Source organism: Gavialis gangeticus, unplaced genomic scaffold (genome assembly GCF_001723915.1).
Source record: "Gavialis gangeticus isolate Ggan-Ray unplaced genomic scaffold, GavGan_comp1, whole genome shotgun sequence".
Taxonomy (NCBI): Eukaryota; Metazoa; Chordata; order Crocodylia; family Gavialidae; genus Gavialis; species Gavialis gangeticus.
In genome coordinates, this window is record NW_017728992.1 from 130,663,674 (window position 1) to 130,687,301 (window position 23,628).

Sequence of the window (23,628 nt, forward strand, 5' to 3'; positions counted from 1 at the left end):
TTAACCCACCCTAACCCTAATCTACTGGACGCTAATCTCTCTCTCTCTCTCTTTACGAAATCCATTAATTTTACCTCGTTTGAGGCACCTTTTCCTGTTGGTTAAAGGATAGGAGTTGCTCTTAAAAGTATTATCAATTTGGATGAAATCAGTAACAGTTATACAGTAATATGCGATATTCAGGGATCCATTAGGAATTAGTGCCCTGGACTATATATAATTTGGAAGTCAGGCTCCTCAACATAGTAGTGATGTAAAATATTCATGTCTCTGTCAGAAGGGTTCTTCAAATCCCATTTGCCAAAATCACTATAACTGAAGTGGGGGAGAAAAACAAGCAGGAGGTCAACAATCTCATTTTAAGGTCTGATTAAATCAGTTCTGTTCCTGGTCTGACATGACTAGAACCACCTAGAGAAGCTCTGGGGTAACACTAACTGTACCAGCTATAACAACTTTTTAGGTTTGATGACTTGAGGTCCTGAAAATAGATGGTGTTTGCCAGTTTTATGGCACCTGTAGGTTTCCCTGAGTTGAGCAGCTATGGATTTCCTTCAGTTAGGGCTGAAGTGGAAGAAAGGAACAGTGCTGTGGGAAAAGTTGGCCCAAGGGTATCTTAATAAATTCCAGATAAGCATCTGAATGCTTTTTGTGAACACTTACATTGAATGAATCACTAATCATTTTGAGGTTTGTTCCTACCATTTTCATATTCCTCTCTTAACCCGGGCAGGATAATGCAGTGCAAGAATTGAATCCTTTTTATAAAGAAATTTGTTTTGTGTTGAATAATGTTATTGAATAATTTAATTCCTATGGAGTTGGGTGTCAAATAATGATCTTAATACCATGCGGACTTAAGATTTATGGCAAGTTCTTTTTGAATATGGTAATTTTAAAACACGGTTTTCTTCTTTTAGTTCTGGGTTGCTTAAGGGGGTATACATCCTATTTTATGAAAAAGGCTTATGTTTGTTTGATTGCTACAAAATATATTTCTCATGAAGAGTCGTGATGGTTTTGCCTATGTGTTCACATTTCAGATCAGTGTGCATTTATTTTAGTGAAATACATCAGCATGCTGAGATGTATTCTTCTCCCTCCCCTGCCAATTTAATGCTACTGCTGCATGAATTGTTAAGGGAGTACTACAAGACATGTGTTTAATAGCTAAAACTGCCTTCTAGTTTTTCTTTTTAAACTTATTTTTCCTCTCTATTTTGATTTTAGCTATTGACTGCATTACAGGCGTAATTCACTACTCTTTCTTATACCTTGTGTGGTCCTTTACACCCTGTAAAAAGTGGATGTAAAACACTACATCAAAAAAGAATGAAATGCCATTTATGTAAGTGAGAATGATCAAATAAAATCAGGCACTGGAGAATTGAGATCAAAGTATTTTGATTTCTTTTGAAAACTCCTTAATAGAAGAAGTGTCTCAAAGCTGTTCATCTAAGAAGCAAAACCATATTAATCATTAAACTAAGATGAAGTGCCTCTTTCACCCATGCCAGCCTGTTCCCTTGCACTGCTGCTTTGTTTTAACAACAGTTCTGTCTCTGCATTCCAAGGGCTAGGTATAGAATTCAAAAACCTAAGGTGGAGCTGATCTAAGTTATGTGGTTTTTTGTAAGTAGCGTAGCTTAGATTGGGAGTGAAGAGAATACACAGTTGTCCTTTGGCGGGGTAGGCAAATCTGCCATTTTAAAACTAGTCTATGTGTACTGAACTTCTGTTCTGGGTGTAGACCGGTTTTGTAGGGTGAACTTCTGTTATGGGTATAGACCAGTTTCCAATCACTTATAATGGTAAAAGTGTAATGTCTGTACCTGGCCCAAGGGTTTGGGGTTCCATCTTTTAGAGGAAATTATTTGCTACCTTAACCAGAAATAACCTGGGAGGGAGAGATGTACTTAGGCAATAGAAAAAGCTGGTTCTAGGTATCTATTTGGATCATTCTGAGTCACTCCATTGACTCTATATGGTTTGTAGGTACCTAACTCTGTCAGTTTGGATTGTTTTCTTGAGCCCAGGTGCTTAATTTTAGATGCTCTAATTCCTAAGTGGAGGCACCAGCTTGATATGCCCCACAAGTGGATAGTTTTCAGAGATTCTTGAATAAGGGCAGAAAATGCTATAGCATTTCACATTATAATCTCATCCTCCTGCTAGTGGTTTGTCCAAGAGTCCCATGAGATGTTTGCTAAGAACAGCACCTGAAAATGCTTGATTCAGATTTATTGAAAGTTGTAGTATAAGGTTGCTCTTATCTTAGATTATTATTATGCTTATGGCTGTTGAAGTTCATTTGTATCATAAAGATATGTAATATCTGGTATACTTTAGAGGCTAATGGAGTATGTCAGGGATTTGGGAGTAATTATGGGGATTTCCATTCCTTCCCTGATGCCAAATTCTACTTGGTTTTATTCATATACTTAATGCCAGCTGTTGAAGTCACACACAAGAAGGGTATTTTATCCTTTGAGGTTTAGGAGGTAAGTTAGATCATGAAATGACAGCACCGTGGATCCAAAATCTCTGCATGGTGCACCAGAGTCTGTAGATGGTGAAAAACAAAACCTGTGATTGTTCCATAGTTACTGTTATCAATTACAAAGCAGGATAGAGTGTCTCTTAATTAACTTAATAGCCCAATAGGTGCATTTAGACATAACTAATTAGAACTTTGTTGTAATTGGGCCTTTGATTAATGGACTGTGAAGGCTGCTCCATTTTTATTAAATGCATTCTACCCAGGAGAGCCCACAGTTCACTAGCAGACTCTCTCTATACCTGAAGAAGGGTGTTTGTGCCCCAAAACTAGCAAAGAACAGTTTTTCCAACTATTTAGTTGGTCTAGTATAAGATATTACATCTACCCAAAGAACTTTGTCTGCCTCTGGATGGTCACATCTCCCTGGCTTCCCCCTGCTCCCCTCCCTCCCCTCTAAGCAGGGGTTCTGCCAACACACAGCATTAGCTAGCAGACCATAGGTCCGTGCTGTGGCAGATGGGACAAAGGCTGGTAATGTCCCTCTGTTGTTTTCTTAACACAGGGTGATAAACACAGTGTTATCAGTTCCCTGCTGGGCTGGTCAGAAGGTGGGGAATTCTTCACTAATCAGAGTGTCCTGCCAGGACCTGGACATGCCCCACTCAGCTTAGCATTGTGGAAGGGAAGGGAGAGCTGCTCTAGCATCCCCCGGCTTCTAGCCTGAGCCACTGCATGTGGCATGTGCCTGCATTTTTTCAATCCAGAGGGGATGGCTACACAGTTACAAACTGGTTTAGCCAGGTTAGACTAACCTGCAAACATTGAATGAATTCAGCTGCAGGCTTTTTGAATAACTGTCCCTAGTTTATATGACCTTTTAATGTCCTTTCTAGTCCTGCTTTCCTAGTATTAGGATCACTTAATATTGGCACAGCCCATTTTCCACCCACATAGATGAAAATATCCTATTTCTGTTGTATAAATGTTTTCTTTTACAGGTTCTTACAGAATGAAAGTGGGGCCAACATATGTCTACACATCACGTAAGATATTTTTTCAGGGCATAAACTACTGTATTAGCCCCTTGCCTAGCATTCTGAAAATTATTCCAGAAAATATACAGAATATGACATACCTGAGAAAAGTATGGAACAACATTTTTAACTGTCTGATGTTTTACTGATATTCCTTTTACTCAATCCATTCTATATAGACATGTAGGCATTTTACAATTTTTATTTCTTGAGTATCGTTTTTCAGTACTACATTAGTTTTTATAGCAAACTGTTAACTTTTCTTATCCATTTCTTCAAAAATGAGCAATATTGGGGACCTTATATCAACTTACACCAGCCTGTTTAGATTAACCTGACAAGGAGAAAAGTCCTGCTTATTCTTCACTACAGATTGTTTTGAGAAATGATACAAATCATAATCTTTTTGCTACATAATGACATGATTTTTTGCTAAAGTGCCCCCCCGGTTGAATTCCTTTCTTTGCTTTGTCCATGATAAGCATGCGAGAAATCCTTTCCTGATGAGAGAAATCCTTTCCTGACACAGCTTCTGCACTTTAGCCTGTTGAAGAATACTGTGGTAGTTGATAAGATGTTGCCAAGCAACAATAGATGGGTTACTCCAAGTAGTTGACAGCCTTCTGGATATAAAATTCCTAACATCATATTCCTGTTCTGTAGAATGGCCTTCTTCCATATGACATAAAACATATGTGCTTGTTCACATGAGTGGGAGACTTTCTTGGTAGAATCTTTGTGGGTTAAATTCCTTTTGTTCCTTTTGTGACTGGTGCTCAATTAGGTGGTGCTCTTGTTGAGAAATGTATTTTGACGTATCATAGCTTTTTTAAAAAACAGCGTTAAACCCAGAAACCAGATATATTTTCTATCTTGGCTTCTTAAGATAAAGTTCTTACTCTCCATTTGGAGGTTTATATATACCTTATTTTCTGTTATACATAATCCTTTACACCACTCTGGAAATAGAAAAGAGACCTCACAATCAGTAATTAGCTCTTTCTCCACATACTCCTTTACCAAACTATCTTCTCTGAAAACAACTCAACTTCAGACATCAACTTCTATTAATATCAGAGGAAATATCTGATGAGCAGCCTGTAGAGAAGGACTGAAGTAGGGGTGAATTGCAAGTTGTGGTGTGCAGTCTGTACCATATAGTGCTTGTGGCAAGGCATGTTCTTTGGGTGGATCAGAAGATGATATAAACTTTTTGCTAATTTAACTTTTCACTTCCTTGGGTTTATGTCAGTTATATTAGACCTGTACAAGCGTAGCTACTTCACAATTTTTTTGGTATATTTATTGGTTTTGAGTTTGGTTTGCTTAACCAGCAGTACAAAAATAGACAGTAAAATAAACTATGCAAAATATTTTGGTCTGTTTCCTGGATTATGTGATAAAATAAAATTTCTAATTTGTCTTGTTTGACATACTGATCATGCAACATTCATTTTACATTCTTCCAACAGGGTTAAAATATACTGTACCATTTATTCACCTGAATCTTAAATAAACAATTGTGTGTGTGACTGGCAAGAAAACAGGTTGCTTTAGGTGGGAAGTCAGGGTATCCAGCATCTCACATATCTATATATTTTTGCCTTTATTCATAATCTATTTTGCGAGTTGTATGCTTTTTATAATGTTAGTTTGTTAAAGGATAGCTAATGGGACTTTTACCATGCAGGTTGCTTTTACTTACTGATTCCATTGCATTTTCTAGGGAGACTCCGTATGATTGGGACTAGACTACTTCAAAGCTCTAAGCCATTTGGCTTCAGACAATTTATAACTTCTCATAAAATATTGTACCATAACTGCAACTGTTTGCGACTGCAAACATTTTTCAAACTATCTACAGTGAAAGCAAGCACAACTCTGGTGTATAGTCATATTCATTGTCCATGAAAATCATTCATACGGCAATATCTATAAGATGATCTTCTGAGTTTCTGGGCCTAATTCTGCATTTCACGGACTTCAGTGAAATTCCTCTCCACTTGTCATGGTGGAAAAGGATCAGGATCAGGAAGTGTGCCCTTCTGAAATACTGCTTATTTGAGTATATAAGATTGTGTGGTTCCCTAATGTCTGCAGAGTCTGGAAGACATATTGCATAAGAGAAGTTCCGCATACATGCAGGTTTTCACAGATTAATAATTTGAAATTACTGACAATTTAAACCCTCTTCACAAAAACTGAAGACATGTTTTGGCTTGGTTAATTACAGTTATTGATATTCTTTTGTTTATCAGTATAGTGCTTGGTATAAGTTATTATACTAAACTGAATTGCATTTTTTTAAATCTATTTAAGGAATTGATGACCAAGCTGATAACAGAAACACCTGACCAGCCAATCCCATTTCTCATTGACCATCTTCAGTCTAAACAGGGAAACCGCAGTCAGCTTCAGAGAACACTGTCAGGATCTGCTGCTCTCTGGGCAGAAAGTGAAACATCAGGTAAGCATGGTATGGTTGTGTGCTTTGAAATAAACGTTGGAATGGGCTAGTCTCCTGTAATTTGTTCAGACACATGATGTAAAAACAAGGAAGAATTTTTAAGATGAAGAAAAACTAATATTTTCAATAAGTGATTATATTTATTTTATGTACCATTAAAGGGTTTCTGTGCATTCTATGCATATGGCATAGAAGGTCAGATATTCCCCTTATCGAGTTATTTTTTTTGTGGTCAAGGGAAAGAGTTTTAGTTTCTAAAATTTCACTTTTCTATTGTCTTTGTTGCATTGAAGAATAACTTCTGAGTACACAGGAGGCTGGATAGTGAGTAGCATTGTGCAAAACAGCACTGTTCTGCTTCGACTTCTGTTTTGATGGAACAGTGTTTTGTTTTGAGTTTAGTTTCATTTTGAAAGCACTGTTTCATTTCGTTTTGTTGAAACAGTTTAGCTGTTTTGACTCTGTTTTGATGTTTTGCCCATAGGCTATAGTGGGTAAGCATAAAACTAGAGGAGGAGCAGCCTTCTGTGGTTGCAGGCAGATGTGCGGGTGAGAGGCTGCCGCTGTCACCTGGGACCGGCACTGGGAGCTGAGCCCACTTCCCCCCACCAGGCTCAGTTCCACAGGGTTGGGAGCTGCTGGGTGCTGAGCCCGGTGGAGGGAAGCAGTGTGCAGACCCGGTGCTGTGCGCTGCCTCCCCTCACTGGGCAGCAAGCTGCTGGGTGCTGAGCCCGGTGGAGGGAGGTAGCATGCAGTGCTGGGGCTGCACACCACCTCCCTCCACTGGGCTCAGCACCTAGCGGCTTGCTACCCATTGGGGGGAGGCAGTGCATATTGCCAGGGCTGTGCTCTGCCTCCCTCCACCAGGCTCAGCTCCCAGCAGCTTGCAGCCCTGTGGAACTCTGTCAGTGGTGGGAGGTGGAGCACAGCACCAGCTCTGCCCACTTCCTGTCATTGGGCTGAGCTCCATGGGGCTGGTGGAGCTAAATGGAGTGCAGCCTGATGGTGGTAGGTGGGGAGAGTCAGGGCTGCACTACACCCCAGGCTGAGCCACATGGGTCTGTGGAGCCACTCGGAATGCAGCCCTGGCTCTCCCCTGGCTCCCACTGCCTGGCTGCTGCTTTGAAACTTAAAATGTTTTGAAACTTTCAGAACGTTTCAACTGGCCTCGTTTCATTTTGAGGTTTTGAAGCTCTTTGTTTTGTTTCGATTTTGCTGTTTTGAGCTCGAAACGAGTCAAAACAGTGTCAAAACGAAACAGCCGGCGAAGCTTCACACAGCCGTAATAGTGAGTGACTGAGGATTTATGTCTGAGAGCACGAACAGCCAAATATAACAATTTTGAGAGGAAATCCAAGAATGAGGACTTCTGAGCTGGTTTGTGAGGTTTGTGAACAAAGGCACTGTCTCCTGTTCTTAGATTCCTGCTATATTTGTGGAAAAATAACTCTATGTACATTCTTGTGGGACTGGGATTATGTAAAATCCCTGGCTCCACCATTTAGTTCTCCTCCTAGTAGAAAAAACCACCAAGATCTCAAGTATTGGTTATGTGTTCAAGTCAAAAGGGGTCACAATGCAACATGAAATATGTAAATTATAAGGACTGTAGCATAAGTAGAAATAATAATATATAGTAGTTTAGGTTAGGGCTAGGCTGTAATAATGCACATTTGTAATAATGCATATTTTAATATGATTTCCATTAACATTTCATGGGAAGTAGCCATGTGGATCCTTGTGTAAGGAATTTGCTTTGAGATTTTCAGAATAAAGGGGGAAAAAAGTGAAACAGCTTGTGCTCTAACTTTAAAATAGAAATTCTAACTTCAACAGGAAGGTAGTGTTTGCTGTGATTTTGGTTTTGTATCAAAAGTTGACTGACACTCATTACTAGACTATACCAAATTCCTTTCAGCAGCTGGCAGTTAAAATGTCAATTGCTTGGTGAACACACATTTAATTAATATCAACATTTAAGTGTAAGCACGGTAGTTCTAGAACTACTAAAGCTTCTCTGTCAGGGACAGAGTATTGACCTTAACTTCTTTTACAGTACTAACGATTGGCTGCTGTATTTTTAATCACGGGCATGTTCATAAATTTCCCAAGGAAAATGTGAAGAGAAACAAGCAGCAGTTTGTATAGTCTTGTGCTGATATAGTTTAGCAAGGAAAGAGAGGAAAGAACTTGACCTTATCTGTGTTCTTCCATTGGTACTTTGGTTTGTCTGGATAAACTAGGTATATTGTTGCCTGAGTTTATTGTTATCTTGAAAAATAGCTAGGCAAATGTAATCCTCTCATTGTATTGCTTTCAAACAGAAAATAAAGGAACAAGAAGAGATTTCAGAAGTTATGATAAACCTTGGCAGGTTAATGCAAAGAAGCCTAAAAAGTCGAAGAGTGACCTTGCTGTTTCCAACATTTCTCCACCGTCACCAGAATCCAAGTCATGTAAGGAAGATTTAATGTATTTTTAATCAAAGCGCCATCAAAATATGCAGCATATGATACTGTTCTGAAACAAAATGCAAAATAGGGTCATCCCTTTAAATTGAAATAACCATATATACATCTTGTTTTGTTTTAAACACAATATGGAGTGTTAGCAATAACTTGCTATTAAATATGAAAATATGATTAATTTAGCAAAATCTAAGTTTGGGTATCGTTACCTTTCTCAGGTGTAAATGTCAATTTTGATTAATATTACGGTTTTCTACATGTACGCACCAAACCTACTTCCTATACCTTTAACTGTGGGATCAATCAGTATAAAAAGTCACTGGGAACTCACTGGTTTTATTTACAGAAGCAGTGTTAGGAGAATAGGAATGTTGTTTTGATTGCTGGCGGAGTCTATGGACTAAATCTTATTCAATTTGCTTGCCTAAATGGCAGTTACTCAGCTGTGTAAGTGCTGTTTTTGACACACACACAGTTTTAGATTCTATTTCATTCTACATGCCTACCTCCTGGGGCAAAGGAGGAAATCCCTCCCATGTTTTACCTCTATAGACTAGTCCAGGAAGCTGGAAACCCAAATTCTATGCCGCCTTCACCCAGAGTGGAGCTTTGAACCTTCATCTCTTCCTTTCCAGGACTCTACTTGAACCATCATTCCACAGGTTAGGCTTTATCAGCCATTTCTCCAGCCCTTCTCTTGAGGAGGAAGGCGTAAGCCAGAGGTTATGTGGCTCAGTGAAATAGATGCTACTCTGGATTCCCCTGTGTTCTAGCCTGGACCCTTGTTCCAAATGGGGTAGAAATTTTTCTACTCGTCTCCCTTCATTTTATTTAACAAATATTAAACCCAACTGCAGTGGACCAGTTTTAAAGTCATTAGCCCCTGCCCAACTGCTAGTCCTGCATTTTTTGCCCAGCTGCACTTTTAGAGCTTACCTTACACATATACTTGGGTAAGTGTGTAGTGCCATCTATCTGCCTGGGGAAAATGCAGCCCTACTGAGCATGCTCAGTGGGTGTGGGGATGCTTGATTGCTCACATTGCACTCAATACAATTTGAAACTGACTAACTGCCAAAAGCAACACGTACGCAGTTGGGAAATTGCTATTTAGGCATGAAAAGTGCAATAGGTTTTAGCCAAAATATCTGTTAAAAGGAAGGCAGAAGCTAAATTGAATGATTGAAGAGAATATTGATAGTGATTTGTCAAGTGCGGTAGTAAAAACAGTGGTAAAAAATAACAATTAGGCAGAGTAGCACTTGTGCCTACATGTAAAGCATCAGATAGTAACAATTTTAATTCTGAGTGTAGGTTTTATTGTGTTTTAATGCAAGTAAGCTGATGCTTCATAAATCATTTTGAAGAATTTAAGATTAAAAAAATATAATTAATATTGCATTTGGAGGATTTCTGTGCTCCTTGCTCTGCAGTCTGAGCAAAAATGTTATTGAAAAGTGAAGGGTATAGTCCCCATGTTGAGGATTTTGCTCTGTCCACTCTGAGATAGCTGACAATCAGGGATCCTGGTTTTCTGTGGTTAAAATAAATAAATAAATAAAATCCCCAATTTTTGGATTAGAAAGAGTAACTCCAAATCCACATTTTTCATGATTAAAATGAAACACACACACATATATATATTACACACACACACACACACACACACACACACACACACACACACACACACACACACACACACACACACACACACACACACACACAGAGTGGTGTTTCATTTTAATCATGAAAAATGTGGATTTGGGGCTACTTTTTTAAATCCAAATATTGGGGATTTTTTTATCACAGAAAACCAGGATCCCTGCTGATAATGCCATATTTCTCATATACACAAAATGCAGCTACTGGAAATTGGGGTGCATATTATAATTAAGGAAATATGGTAACATTAAATCTCTGCTAGAGGAAAGGGAAAGGCTGCATATGCTGCATGCAGAGGTCTCTAGCTGTTGGCGGTGGACATTTTCTCTTCTCCCTTCTATCTCTGTCTCCCACCTGCCTCTTTGAAAGGATCTCAAGGAAAGATCTTCTTTCTTCATTCTGCCTTTAAAAAACAAGGTGCATATTTTATTTTATGCATGTTCCATGAGAAAAAAATACAGTATTTAACTTTCTTCTGCTTCAGGGCAAGAGTTTGCACACAGGCAGCTACCTCAGAGAAGCTGACAAATAGCAATTCACCAAGCCACTTTTATTATGTAGTAAACAGTTTGTCTGCCCATACCCTAGGTCACAATTAAGGAAATCTGATGTAAATACATACATAAAACTATTTCTTTGAGCCCTACTGTCATGTTGGCGGGAAGATAATATGCAAAGAGGTGGTATACAAAGGCAAAGAAAAAAAATCCCAGATACTTATATATTCTATAAGAGCAGAAGAGTACTTTAATATAGAATACTTTATGCTCCCACTCACACTGTAGGTGTCAGAAGAAATCATGGGTCATGTTCTGACATTTGGCTCCATACTGCCACATAACTCAGGAACATATCAGGCTGGCAGAACCCAGGAAGTGGTCAAAATTGGACATGCATGTAGATCTTCTGTTGATTAGGGCTGTGCGAGGCTTCGGACAGAGCTTCAGATCCAGAAAGCTTCGGACGCTTTGGGGTCTGAAGTGGCACATCTGGATCGAAGCGCTGGCCTCGTTAGGCTTCCCAAAGGGGTTCGGAGCTTCTAAAGTACTTCGGAGCTGCCTTGGAGCCACCTTGGAGATCTGGATGGGGAAACAATAAAATATCTATAACTTTGTTGTTTTTTGTCTGATTTGGATGACATTTTCAGGGATGGTAGACTCTGCAGAGAGGATGAAGTCTGCCACGTTTCAAGAAGATTGATGCAGGGGTTTGGGGGCAACAGCACCCCAAATTCTTGAAAGCAAAACTCCTGTCATGTCTGTGTTAACAACATAGAGGGGTGAAAACTGCAGGGATGGTAGCTCTTACTGACGCCACAAAGCCTGCCAAGTTTCAAGAAGCTCGGTGCAGGGATTTTGGGGCAACTGTACACCAAATTCTTGACAGCAAAACTCCTGTCACGTCTATGTGTTACAATACAGGGGGGTCAAAACTTCCCCCCAGCCTCAGTAAGAGCTACCAACCCTGCAGTTTTGACCCCCCCGTGTTGTAACACACAGCTGTGACATGAGTTTGGCTTTCAAGAATTTGGGGTACAGTTCCCCCCAAACCCTTGCACTGATCTTCTTGAAACTTGGAAGGCTTCATGCTCACAGCAGAGGCTACGATCCCTGAAAGTTTCATCCAAATTGGACAAAAAATAACAAAGTTATAGATATTTCTTTGATTTCCCCCTTATACCCTATGGCTGGATCTACGAGGTGGCTCTGAAACTTTGAAGCTGCTTCGGCCGGATCAAGGCAGAAACCCAGTCCAGAGCTCCAGGTCAGATCGTGGCCATCTGAAGTGGCCGGATCCGAAGCCAGATTGGATCGCTGCTGACTCGCATTGGCCTACTGTAGAAGTTCCTGGGCAACCTCTGAATTTTTTTTTCATGTCTGTGTACATGAAATTCCAGGTGTGCTACCTTGCAATTGAAAGTCCAAACTGAGGCACATGTATATAGGAAAATAACTTTGCACCTACTGAATACAGATGAAAACTGTAGACATTCAGGCTTATAAACAGGATATGTGCATCACAATGAATCTTATATCCTCTTAGGCATGCTTTCCATAAGTGAGACTTATGATTTTGCAATTATTACCCTGCCAGTGGTCTAATCTTCCCCACTGGAGTATCATATATTTATCAACTAATACAGTAAATGAGAGAGTCCCACAGAAAAGAGGAGGAAAAGAAAAACACTAGAAGTTTGCCTATCTTGAAACAATCTAAAATAGCAATAACAGGTTCTTCCTTGCCCAGTGCAGGCATATCACAGAATAATGATACATAGTATACAGCTTAAATCATTATAGCCATAAAAAATACTTTCTAAAAGTTTCATTGAGTGCAGTGCAGTGCAGTTCTGTAGATGTAATATTTTTAACACAAGGGTAGAGCATTAACACATCCTGCCAATACACATTTTTGTTTTAATTTGTCCATCTGTTGACTGCACTGCAATATCTGTGCTGAATTCCTGTTTCTTGCTGCCTGAAATATTTCAGGGCCCTAAAAATTTCAGTGTGGGATGGTGTGTCACAGTAGAAGCGATGATGTGGACTCAGAATTATGGATTGTAAAGTCCAGGTTCTGCATTTGTATCTTAACCATTTTTTTCATTTTAATAATAGAAGAACACCACTGAGATTTGAAGCTGCGCAATTCCATCTCATTTGAGCTTTCAAAACAGCATCTGAAATGAGGTGCCATAAAACCTGTAGGAGTAGATTAACTGCACAAGGAGCCTTCTCTCTGTAACTTTCTTTTAGAAATGATTTTTGCAGGAGATTTGAGGCACAAGGCTACTGAAAACTACTACACCAACTGTATGCCTTCTGCAATATCTAATCTTTGATTTTATTCCCCACCTTCTTAGTGATGCTAGTTTTTTCTCGTTACCTCAGTTTTAAGAAATCCTGGTAGTATATCATTTTGTCTCAGAAACTTAGATGACAGAATCCTATGTCGCTTGAAGAATTTTGCACAGTGTTTATCCTCCCAAAAATAAATTTAACAATTATATTTTAATCCTTTAAATCTTTCAACTCATTGAGACTTTTATTTGTAAGAACCAAACCTTTTAGGGTTCACACAGCCATTCACTGCACCTGGTCTACATTCAAATAGCTAGTTTACTATATTTTTGAAAGCAGTGTGTGTAACCATTTGCTGTTCCTGGGAGCTGCATGGGGCACCCAGTAGAGGTAACTTGGGGTGGGGTGAGGCAGGTGGGACTGGAGGGGGGTTGTTGGGTTGCCCAGTTGGGGCGGGGGGTTTCAATGAGCTAAAAAGAGCCCAGTTGGGTCTGGATTGGGGGGAGTGGGAAGAGCACAGCTGTACCACTGGGGTATGTGGCTGGTCTTTCCTAGCCACAGGGCTTCTCTAATGTGTGCAGCCTTTATGAGCTCAGGTGAACCCTTTCTTAGATCAGATTAGCCCAATCTTGTTCTAAGTTAGCACACCTCCTTCAGGCAATTTTTGGACAATTTAAGCTCTCCAAATATCTGCACAATTGGGCATTTAGATTGACTTAAGCCCAGGTCATATGTACCCTTAAATAATTTCAGGTACCGCAGATTGGACAGATTCACACACCAAATATATATAGCAAGTTGCTGTAGAACAGGAGAGGACAAAATGGTGGATCTGGCTGGCAGCTGAACTCCATTTCCCAGCAGCCCCTGCTTGTGTGGCTGGGGCCAGTTTCCATGAAGATTCCAGCAGCAGCCCTGCTTTGATAGCATGAAGCCAGGGTTTCCATGGAGACTGGCCTCAGCAGTGCTGGCAGGGCATGCAGTAGGGTGTAGAGGTGCTCTGGAGCCTGGCTGGGAACTTGTGGCAGTAACAGCGTGATGCAGAGGCAGGGCAGAGCTGCAATCTGCAGCCTGCTCGCCCCAGCCAGGGTCATGCAGGCAGTGGATCATGGCTCTTCCTGACTCTTTGCAGTAGTGATGGCATGGTCTGGAGCTGGGGCAGAGCTGCGATCTGCTGCTTTCACATCCCTGTCTGGGACATGGAGGTTGTAGGTTTTAGCTCTGCCCTGGCTCTGGACCATGCTGTCAGTGCTGCAAGATTCCAGCTGGTGCCTCTGCTGCCTGCCAGTGCTGCTGGGGCCAGTCTCCATGTAAACCCTGGCCCTGCGCTATCACAGCACAGCTACTGATGGGGTCTCCATGGAAACTGGCCCCAGCCATGTGGGCAGGGCTGCCGGAAAATGGAGTCTACTGCCAGCTGGATCTGGCTCATGGGCTGGACTTTGCCCACCCCTGCTGTAGAATACTTACCATCATTCCTTTTTAAACAAGAGGATTGACATTCTGGCGCCAGAAGATAAGAAGATTGAAATCCAGGGTAAAATTATCTAATTTCAGTAGGGATACAATTTTACCAGAATGGCTCAAAGTCCTTGGAGGAACAAACCAGCTTTCTTTCTGAAGGAAATTTCATAAATTTCTCATTTTGGATTGAGAGTAAATAATTATAGCAAATGTAGAAAATGACACAAATGGCTGAACAAGGGCAGTGGTTTGGGATTCTAAGGAGCAAATCCTACATTTTTTTAAAGGATGATGGGCATTGATCTGCATTTGTTTTATTGTCCAAGCAATGGAGTATTGACATCTGTTTCCTCTTCATGTGACAGACTCCTCATTCATGCCAGTTTTCTGTATGCCAAAGTGAAAGCAGTTTTAGGGTAAGTTTAGGATGGGGGCAAGTCTAATGGATCTGTAAATAGAAAAACTAATGGTTAAAATTCCCTGCAGAAGGGACAAACCAGCACCAGAGGTACCACTAGGTTCCCAAACCTCAGGAAAAACTCCTACTTATAATAGCTTTGCCCATTCTTCTCCAGCTAGGGCCCCGGACCTACCTGTTAGTCATGCTTCATGCTGGACCCCTAACTGTGGCCAGTTCTCCTCCTACTTCTCAAGGAGACTGTGTGTGTTATATTTCCTGGTGCTCAGTTAATTAAAATTGGGCTACTTTCAGGCACTTGCCCTAGATCTTGGCTCAAATTTGGTGAAAGAGGGACTAAGACTACACTAGGGATATAGGGCCTCCCCATCCAAACATGATTCTATGGTATATTTGGATTGTACTAGTAATGGAACATTTATATCTGTTTCTTTTGCATGTGGCAGAGTCCTCCTCTATGCTGGTTCTCTTTGTGCTGATGTAGAGGTGGTTTTAGGGTATATTTAAAATGGGGGCAAATCTAAAGTGTTTATAGTGTTACTAGATTTGCCTATCACTTTGGGGTGTGCTCATTTATTAGGGACACGTTTTTAGGGTCTTGGTAATTCTATCGATGTGCTGCTTGTGTTACTTGTGTTTCTATACAGAGCTGTGTATCTCCCTTCTGCAAGTCTTCACCCCCAATGGAGCTGTCTTGCAGGATTCAGTTTCAATGGGGCTGGGTTCCTCCACAAACACACACAGATTAATGTGACACGCTTGACCTGGCTGGGTTGATCAGCATGGACAGGCTGACACCCTCATCTGCCAAGAATCAGTTCATCAGAGAAAAATAAACTGCAGTCAGACACAAACACACAGGTAAACAGAATACCTCTGAATCCAGCTGGGTGTCCAGCTGACACCCTCATGGGCCAGTGTTCAGTTCATCAGGGCACGTCTGAGTCAAACTGGGTTGATCAGCCTGTACAAGCTGATCCCCTTATGTGTTTTAAACTCAGCACGTTCCGATCTCTAGCCTCTTGATGAGCAGACCCTACAGTACTTTGGGGTTTCACAGGGATCTTTAGTTTAGGTAAAAGAAGCGTTGCTGCAGAGCAAGTGGGGAAGAGAAGTAGAGAAAGAAGAATATACCTAGTTACCACCAGTTTGATTATAAAAGTTATTTATTGCTAAGTATTTGAAATGTACAATGGCACTAGTAGTAATAGACATGCAAAGGAAAAACAAACACAATTACAGTATTACCCTGGTTTCACTAAGTATTTGGGAAAACTTAGTTCAAGCTTAACTAATACAGTTCAGGTTCAGAAATTTATGCCTAGAGAGAGAAAAGAGAGAGAGAGCGAGTGCTGGGATCTCACCAGTGCAAGGCACTCAGGTTGTTTGCTGACAGGTAAAGTTCTTAGCACAATCCTTGAAGGGAGACGATCTATTTCTTCCAGTGTCCCGAGAACAACAGCGAGTGGTGTGAGAGAGAGTTCTCCTCTTGAAGCACACACACACTTTGCTGCTTTTTACAGATTTTTATACCCTCATTTCAGCTTCTTCATAGCATTCTTAATAGTGTAAATCATTGTCTTTTCTCTTGGCAAGGGGTTATCTGGTTTGGAACATCTCAAGAATCTGACTGATACTCAGGAAAACATAAGGTTAAGGAGTAACCAGACACTTGGGAGCCAGCTTGAAATTCCTATGGATAGCAGATATACTGATGGGATATCTCATGGTTTCTTCAGAAACTATAGATAGCTTGCAGCATCAGGGTTTTGGATTTTTACTTGTTGTGAACAAGCCTCAGCTTAGCATGACTTTTCCCGATCTTACTATAGTCTTTTAACAGACTTAAGGCAATCATTGGAGTGTTCATAACCTTTGGTGGGGAGGACTTCTACCAATCATCCCTGGAAAAGTATGAAAACACTTGTGGTCAGGGCTCCAACGGGTTGGACGCTGTGATGAACTCTTTACCATTGTTCAAATGTTGCCCATACCCCCTCTGACTCAGTCTCTTCGCCTCAGCATTCCCTAACCTGGCAACCGAATTTTAGTCAATCAAGTTTAAATAGGGCTCCCATAGTGGGATCGGGGAATGTACGACCCGAGGTGCCTAGCAAACTTTACTTCTGCTTAGAGGTGTGTGTGGGGGTGGGGGGGAAAGTCCTTTATAAATCCAGATTAGAACTGGTCTGATAAATGCTGAGCTGGGTGTGTGTAAATGGGGGTTGATTAGCATTTGGAGCACAGATTCCCCATCATGCAGTGCTCCCCTGCTTCTCTGATCCCAGATTTCACTGCAGTCTCTGCTTCGAGTTTTTTGTTCTTCATCTCCCATGTAAATGAATTGTCATCTGGTTCCATCTCGGATGCAAATGAGACCTAGGGCAGTTGTTTCATTCTTGTCACCCTTATCTAGAGGGTTTAAGGTGTGTCTCCCACTGCATCTTAATCAGTTTTGTTTAAGGGGGGAAATTCTTTGTGAGTCAGACAGGCTGCGTCTTGTGCCAGGGTTCCCCAAGAACATGGAACTGAGAGATAACAATAGGTAGGGAAACGCAGGGAGAAGGAAGAAGGTCTTAGATCCCCAAAGGATAGCAAGATCACCAAGGTCCTGGCTCCTGTGTGGAGGACAAAGAGAAGGGCTATCATTTCTAAAAGGAGCTGCACCTTCCAGACTCCAGTTCATGGGGAAGAGCAGGAAGAAGAGCTCAACTCATGCAGAGTCAGGGGTCCCCTATATCCTGAGCATGGGCCTCGTATATCCTCCATTCAATCTTGGACCATTGTGTTCTGTATTGTTCCTCTGAAGTGTGGCAACTGTCCTATTGAACTAGGGTGATGAATGTCAAGTGACTCCTAATTCATGTTCCCCTCAACTCTGACTTAAATGTTATTTAATTCAGAGGGTTATGTTTCAAGTGTTTTTGGCTCGAATAATTTCAGACTTGACCATCGTAGCCGTGTCCAGATGAGCATAGCCATGTGGTACGTGGTACTGCAGACACATCTACAGCGTCACATACCACATATTCAGCTGTTTTCCATGTTGCAAGGAAGCAGCGCAGGGTTGTTTTTGTTTTTTTGACCTTTTTTTGACCCCTGGATATACCCAGGGGTCAAAAACCCCCCTCAAAACCCCCCCAAAAAACTGGAGCAGCACACGTGGGGGCAGCACGCACCACTCAAAACTGGAGCCTGGCCAGCCAGAGCCATGCTTCGTCTGCCAGCTAGGCTCTGATAGCCACTGCTGCAGCTCCAGGAGTTCTCCAGGACCACAGGTAAGGCTGCTGGGGCCAGCCCAGTGCTGGCCCTAGCCTCCCCTTCTCCCTCCGGGGTAACCTGCCGCATGCCAGAGAGCACATGGAACAGGTCTTCCCTGGGGACAACTAGTGGTGGCACATGTGGACGGGGCCCATGAGGCCCAGCAAATTTTAGTGCAGCCTGGGCAAGCATAAGGATTTTTTAGAGCAATTAAAATAGTCCACCTTTTTTTAAAAAAAAAAGGGTTTTTTTTCAGAAAAAGGTATGAAGTGTCCAGTTAACTGTATGTCTGTTTTCAGTTGAACAGGAACACCCATGATACAGCCTGAAACAATAATTGATTTGTCAGCTGCTCCATTTATCTCAGTGTGGGTTTTCATTTCCCAAGCCCCAGGGGCAATGTTTGAGAATCCCCCAAGCCCCCCACCCCAAATTCTCAATTTATCCTGTCACTTTGCTTAACCCCCAAGCTTCCCATTTCTTCTCCCTCTTACTGTGCCTCTCTTTTCATGTCCTTCCCCAGCATTCCCACTCCTGCTACATCTCTAAACCTTCTCTTCTTATTCTGTCTGTTCTTGTACACTTTCATTCCCTGTTCTACTCCCTGCAATTTTTTTGCTTATGCAATTTATTTTCATTCTGAAAATACTTTTTATATCTTCTGAATTTTATGCTCTGCTTTGTTTATATTTCAGTGGAAGGAAGTGAAAGCTTTCCAGATAGAAGCCTTTTTTATTATGCCCACCTAAATTTGGTCCATGAATTTTAGGCTTGCACCTGGTTAGGCTTCAGCTGGAATAGTGTGTGCAATTCTGGGCTCTGCATTTTTTAAAAATATGTAGAGAAACTGGAGAAGACCCAGAGGTGAGCAGTGAAGGTAGTAAGGAAATGGAATGCACGCTATATGATAAAAGGTGGAGAGAGCTTAGGTAGGTTTGGTTTGGAGGAAAGGAGATGATGGAGGGAACGTGAGAGTAGTTTTCAAATATTTGGAAGTCTGCTATTAAAAAAAGAAGGAGGGAGACTAACTTTTCTTCCTTGCCATAGAGGGCGGGGCATGAGCTGTTATAGATTTTATAGTTTCATAGTTGGTAGGGTCAGAAGGGACCTGAGCAGATCATCTAGTCCGACCCCCGGCCATGGCAGGAAAAAGTACTGGGGTCAAACAACCCCAGCAAGTTGTTTGTCTAGCCTCCTCTGAAAGATCCCCAGGGTAGGAGCCTGCAACACTTTGCTTGGAAGTTGGTTCCAGATCCTAGCTGCCCTGACAGTGAAGTAGCGCCTCCTGATGTCTAGTCTGAATCTACCCTCTGCCAGCTTGTGACTGTTATTTCTAGTCACTCCTGGTAGTGCTCAGGGGAACAGGGACTCCCCCAATGCCTGCTGGTCCCCTCTGACTAGTTTGTAACAGGCCACTAGATCCCCCCTCAGCCTTCTCTTGTGGAGAAGGTTTAAACTTCAGAAAGTGAGAAGTATTTTTTTTCTGAGGTTTAATCCCTGAAAAACTGTAAAAACAATAGAAGAAGAGAATGATGTACCCAGGGACATTGTAAGATCTCCTTAATTGGAAGTTTTCAAGAACAGACTGGATAAGCATTTGTTTGGGATGACTGAAGAATGTCAAGTCCAATAGGGTAAGTGAGGTGGGAGAGGGGATGACTGGGCGAGATGCAAAAGCAGCTATTACTGCAGTGGCTGATTGCGCTACTGTAGTTGGCACAGGAGCAGGGCATTGTACAGCCACCCCAGTGTGGAGCAGTGTTGCTATACTGCTGAGCACCTCCTGAATCTGTGCAGAGTATTGGATTAGATGACCTTTGGGGTTCCTTCCAACCCTATGGGTGCACCCCACATGGAGGGGTGTATGCTTGTAGCAACAAAAATAGTAACGGTACAAGTTTTTGCACCTACTTTTTACCACAGCGCATGCCCCTGCATGTGTGTTTTGGTGTGGGACAAATTGCCACACTTTGGGCAAACTGCTCTTTCCCCACTCCTGATGACCTGGAGGAGCCAGGGTGCAAAATGAGCTGAGATGGTCTGGCCAGCAGTCAGAGCGTCTCCCTGGAGGCAGACCCTCTGTGTGTGCCGTTGCATGCTCCTGTCATGTGCACCGCACTGCTTTTTTTCTTGATTTTTTGGTACTGGGATTTCTGGATGTGGCCTGCCTATGAATATGCCTGGGGAGTCCAACACTTTTTTTGTACATTGTTGAGAAGCTGTTTTGCAGCTGGCAGTAGGGCATGATGGGAATTTGATCCCACAGTTGTGCTTCCTGCCATGCATGTGTGGCATTGTATGAGGTATAATTGTTGGGGTCAGGAATCAGATCCCCATCGTGCCTTTAACTGAACCTCTGACAGCAGCCATTGCAATGTCTGTAGTTACACACACCAAGAAGCAAGTACTTGCTGTCTCATCTCTGGACATAATCTCCTTGCCATGAAGTAATGGCATAGATTGCCTAGGAATTTCCCACTACTATTAGATGTATTTTTAATATGTGCAGATGGGTGAATGAATAAACAGATAGGTGCCATTACACTGTTAGGAGTAACCTTCTCTTGAACCTGTTGCCAGAAGATTCAGTAAATCAAGGACTCTTTTTGGAAAGTCAGTTGAATGCATCTAAAAAAAATAAAACAAAATCAAAACAATTACCCCTCCTTTCCCCATCATCCTATGAAGTATAACAGAATGCTCTTTTTTAGGGATAATGTTTTAATGAAGAGACTGTAGATGAGTGTATTGTAGTTGTGCATTATTTGGAAAAGAGAGAATCAGAGATACTGAAAAGGAATTTCTCAGCTTTCCAAGATGTCATTATAAAATAAACATTTCTGACATGAAATCTCATTTGTATAAAATGGAAAGCTAAGTAACTTGCATACAAATTCTAGGAACACATGCCATAAATCTCTTAAATTGAACTTGCGTACTTTCAAGACAAAATATTTCTCTCTTTGAAATAACAGTGAAGGCTAATGCAGGTAATATGACGGAGGATTTAAAATACTGACACACTAATTTTGATGAATAATGGAACATAAAAAAGCAGGAAGGACCCTGCTTTTGCCATGGATTATATTACAAAGGGATTATACTAAATCTGCAGTGAGAAATGGTATACAGTATTAAACAAGGGACCAAGCATCACAGAAATGTCCCTGTCTGTAACAGAGTTTTTCTGTTGTGGTGTGTTTTTTTGCCACCACGTGTAGGCAAAGTAGAGCCAGTCAAAAAGCCCAGTGCTGAATCAATTTAGTTTTTGCAGGCTAGTCTAAGCTGTGTAGATTGAACTGATAAGCAAGTGAACAGACAGTCACTTTTGATTCTGGAAATGCAGCCACATGCTAGCTGTGGCCCAGGCCTGCAGTGGCCCAGGCCAGAAGCCCAGGGGGGGAAGCAAGGGAAGTGGGTGGCACTAGAGCATGCCTCCTTGCTGGGCTGGAGCAGACAGCTTGGGCTAAGGCTAGCATGCCCATCCTGCAAGGAGGGAGGGAGGTTGCAGTGGAGGTGCAAAGCATCCTTGGATGTTGGGGGTCTGTGAGTTAACTTGAATCTGGAGGGGATGTGGGACAGAAGTTCAATAAAACAATTTAACCTAAATCAGTAAAGTTTGATACTACATCCATCCACGTTTATCTTAAATCAGTTTTGGCCATTTTGAAAGCATTTTATGTGCACTGAATTTATGTTGTGTTTCAGATTTGAACCAGGTTCCATTTATTTAAACTGATTTTATGTGCATGGGTAACTGGTGCCTTCTGAGTTAGTGGGGTCATGTGCCCCGCCAGCAGCCAGTCACCAACCAGGAGGGGTCCCCCCACAGCCAATCGCATTGACTAGGGCGAGGGACCCCCCCGCAGCTGTTCTTGTCAACCAGGGGTGGGGGCGGTGTCAGTGGTGCTCCCAGAAGTGCCAGTGGTACTTCTCCTGCCGCCCCTGCACTCCACAGCCGGTGCTCATAGGGGGGCACCAGCGCTCCCGCTTGCCCCTCCTGCCCCTTGCCTAAGTGGGGAACTCTGGCTGTGAGGGAGTGCACCAGCGCTCTTAGGAGTGCACTGCATCACCAGTTTATGTGTAATTTCTGTCCCTAGCCATAATGTCCATACAGTTACTTGTAGCACTGTAGTGGGTTCTCTTGCTGCCCCAGCACCCCACAGTGCTTCACTTCTTCCCCCCCATACACACACACCCTGGGGGGGATGGAGGGTGAACAGTGGGCTCCAAGACAGCCCACCATGGACCAGAGCTGCAGCTTAGACAGGAATGGGGACAGCAGCTCTGTTTCCAGCTGCTGTGGTAACCACTGCTATCATGGTGGTGGCAGTGGCAGGGACTGCTGCTGATGCAGGGATCAAGACAGTGGCTGCTATAGTGGCAGATACTCTTTGCCAGAGAGTGGAAAAAAGGGTCAAGTGCTAGTCTGGAAATCTCCAGGAACAGAAGTTACATATAAATTCGTTTAAGTGATCAGAAACTGGTTTAAATCTGTAACAGAACATAATTTCAGTGCACATAAACCAGTTTCAAAATGGCTGAAACTGGTTAAAGATAAACCTGGTTGAATATAGTATCAGACAGACTGCTGCAGAGAGCAGAGCTGGCCCTGCCCCTCTGCTCTTTTTCTGGAGCAGGCATGGGGGCATGGCCAGATGCTGGCCTAGCATGGCCCCCTAAGGCAAAAGGCAAAAGAGCAGGGAAGGGGTTTATTCTTTATCCCACCCCACTCATCCCAGGGCCTCAAACTGGGGTCTGCCTGGTTGGGGCAGAGCAGCCCCTGTCAGGGTCCTCCCATGCCTCAGTGCTACAATGGCAGGGGCATGGACAGATGCCAGCTGGCACGGCCCTGCCATCTGCCCGCCTCACCCATGGCTGGGGCTGTGGGGGCTGCGTCAGGTTGGCCCATGGGGAGTGCTGAGGATAGATGTGGAGGGGCTGGGCTGGGCTGGACTGCAGGGGCAGGGTCCTTCTCAGCTGGAGCCTCAGGAGCTGTGCATCCATATTGCTCTCAGCTTCCTAGGCTGGGCTGGGCTGTCATGGAGCCACAGCCAGCTAGGAAGGGCCCTGCCCCTGCAGCCTGGCCTAGATCTTCTGCATCCACCTTCAGCAGTGGCTGCAGCTGGCCCTGCTCAGTCCTGGGCAAGGCAGGCAGATAGTGGGGCTGGCACAGGCTGGGCCATGGGGGCAGGGCTCTTCCCAGCCACCTGGGGCTCCATGACAGCCCAGCTTAGCGTGCATGAGTGGCAGCAGGCCGGGCAGTGGCATGGAGGTGATGCTGCGGCGGGCAGACACCTTGGCAGCTGGACTGGATATGTGGGACAAATTTATCATGCCTGTGGGTGCCCAGGCTGACTCAGAGGTTCTGGCAGGCTCAAAGCCCAGCAGCCACCTACAGTGGGGGTTCATGTGCACACAGCTGCCTCTGTGGTTTTCCCTGCATGGTGAAGGACAGAAGGTGCAGTCGCTGTGAACACACGAGCTCCCGCAGTGGGTGGCTGCTCAACTCTGGGCCCACCAGCTCCTCTGCATCAGCCCAGGCATCCG

General features: G+C 42.9%; 1 protein-coding gene across 5 annotated transcripts in view; it reads left to right on the forward strand.

Annotated features, from left to right (window-relative positions):
* The window catches only part of CUNH8orf34 (chromosome unknown C8orf34 homolog), a 418,058-nt gene that overhangs the window by 63,461 nt on the left and 330,969 nt on the right, over window positions 1–23,628 (forward strand). For 4 of the 5 annotated variants that reach the window (XM_019527768.1, XM_019527771.1, XM_019527769.1 and 1 more), the window contains 2 exons: window positions 5,854–6,001; window positions 8,326–8,457. In XM_019527768.1, the coding sequence (XP_019383313.1) occupies window positions 5,854–6,001; window positions 8,326–8,457 (280 nt within the window). The remainder of the gene's footprint in view (window positions 1–5,853; window positions 6,002–8,325; window positions 8,458–23,628) is intronic. The other variant, XM_019527772.1, reaches the window with a different exon arrangement.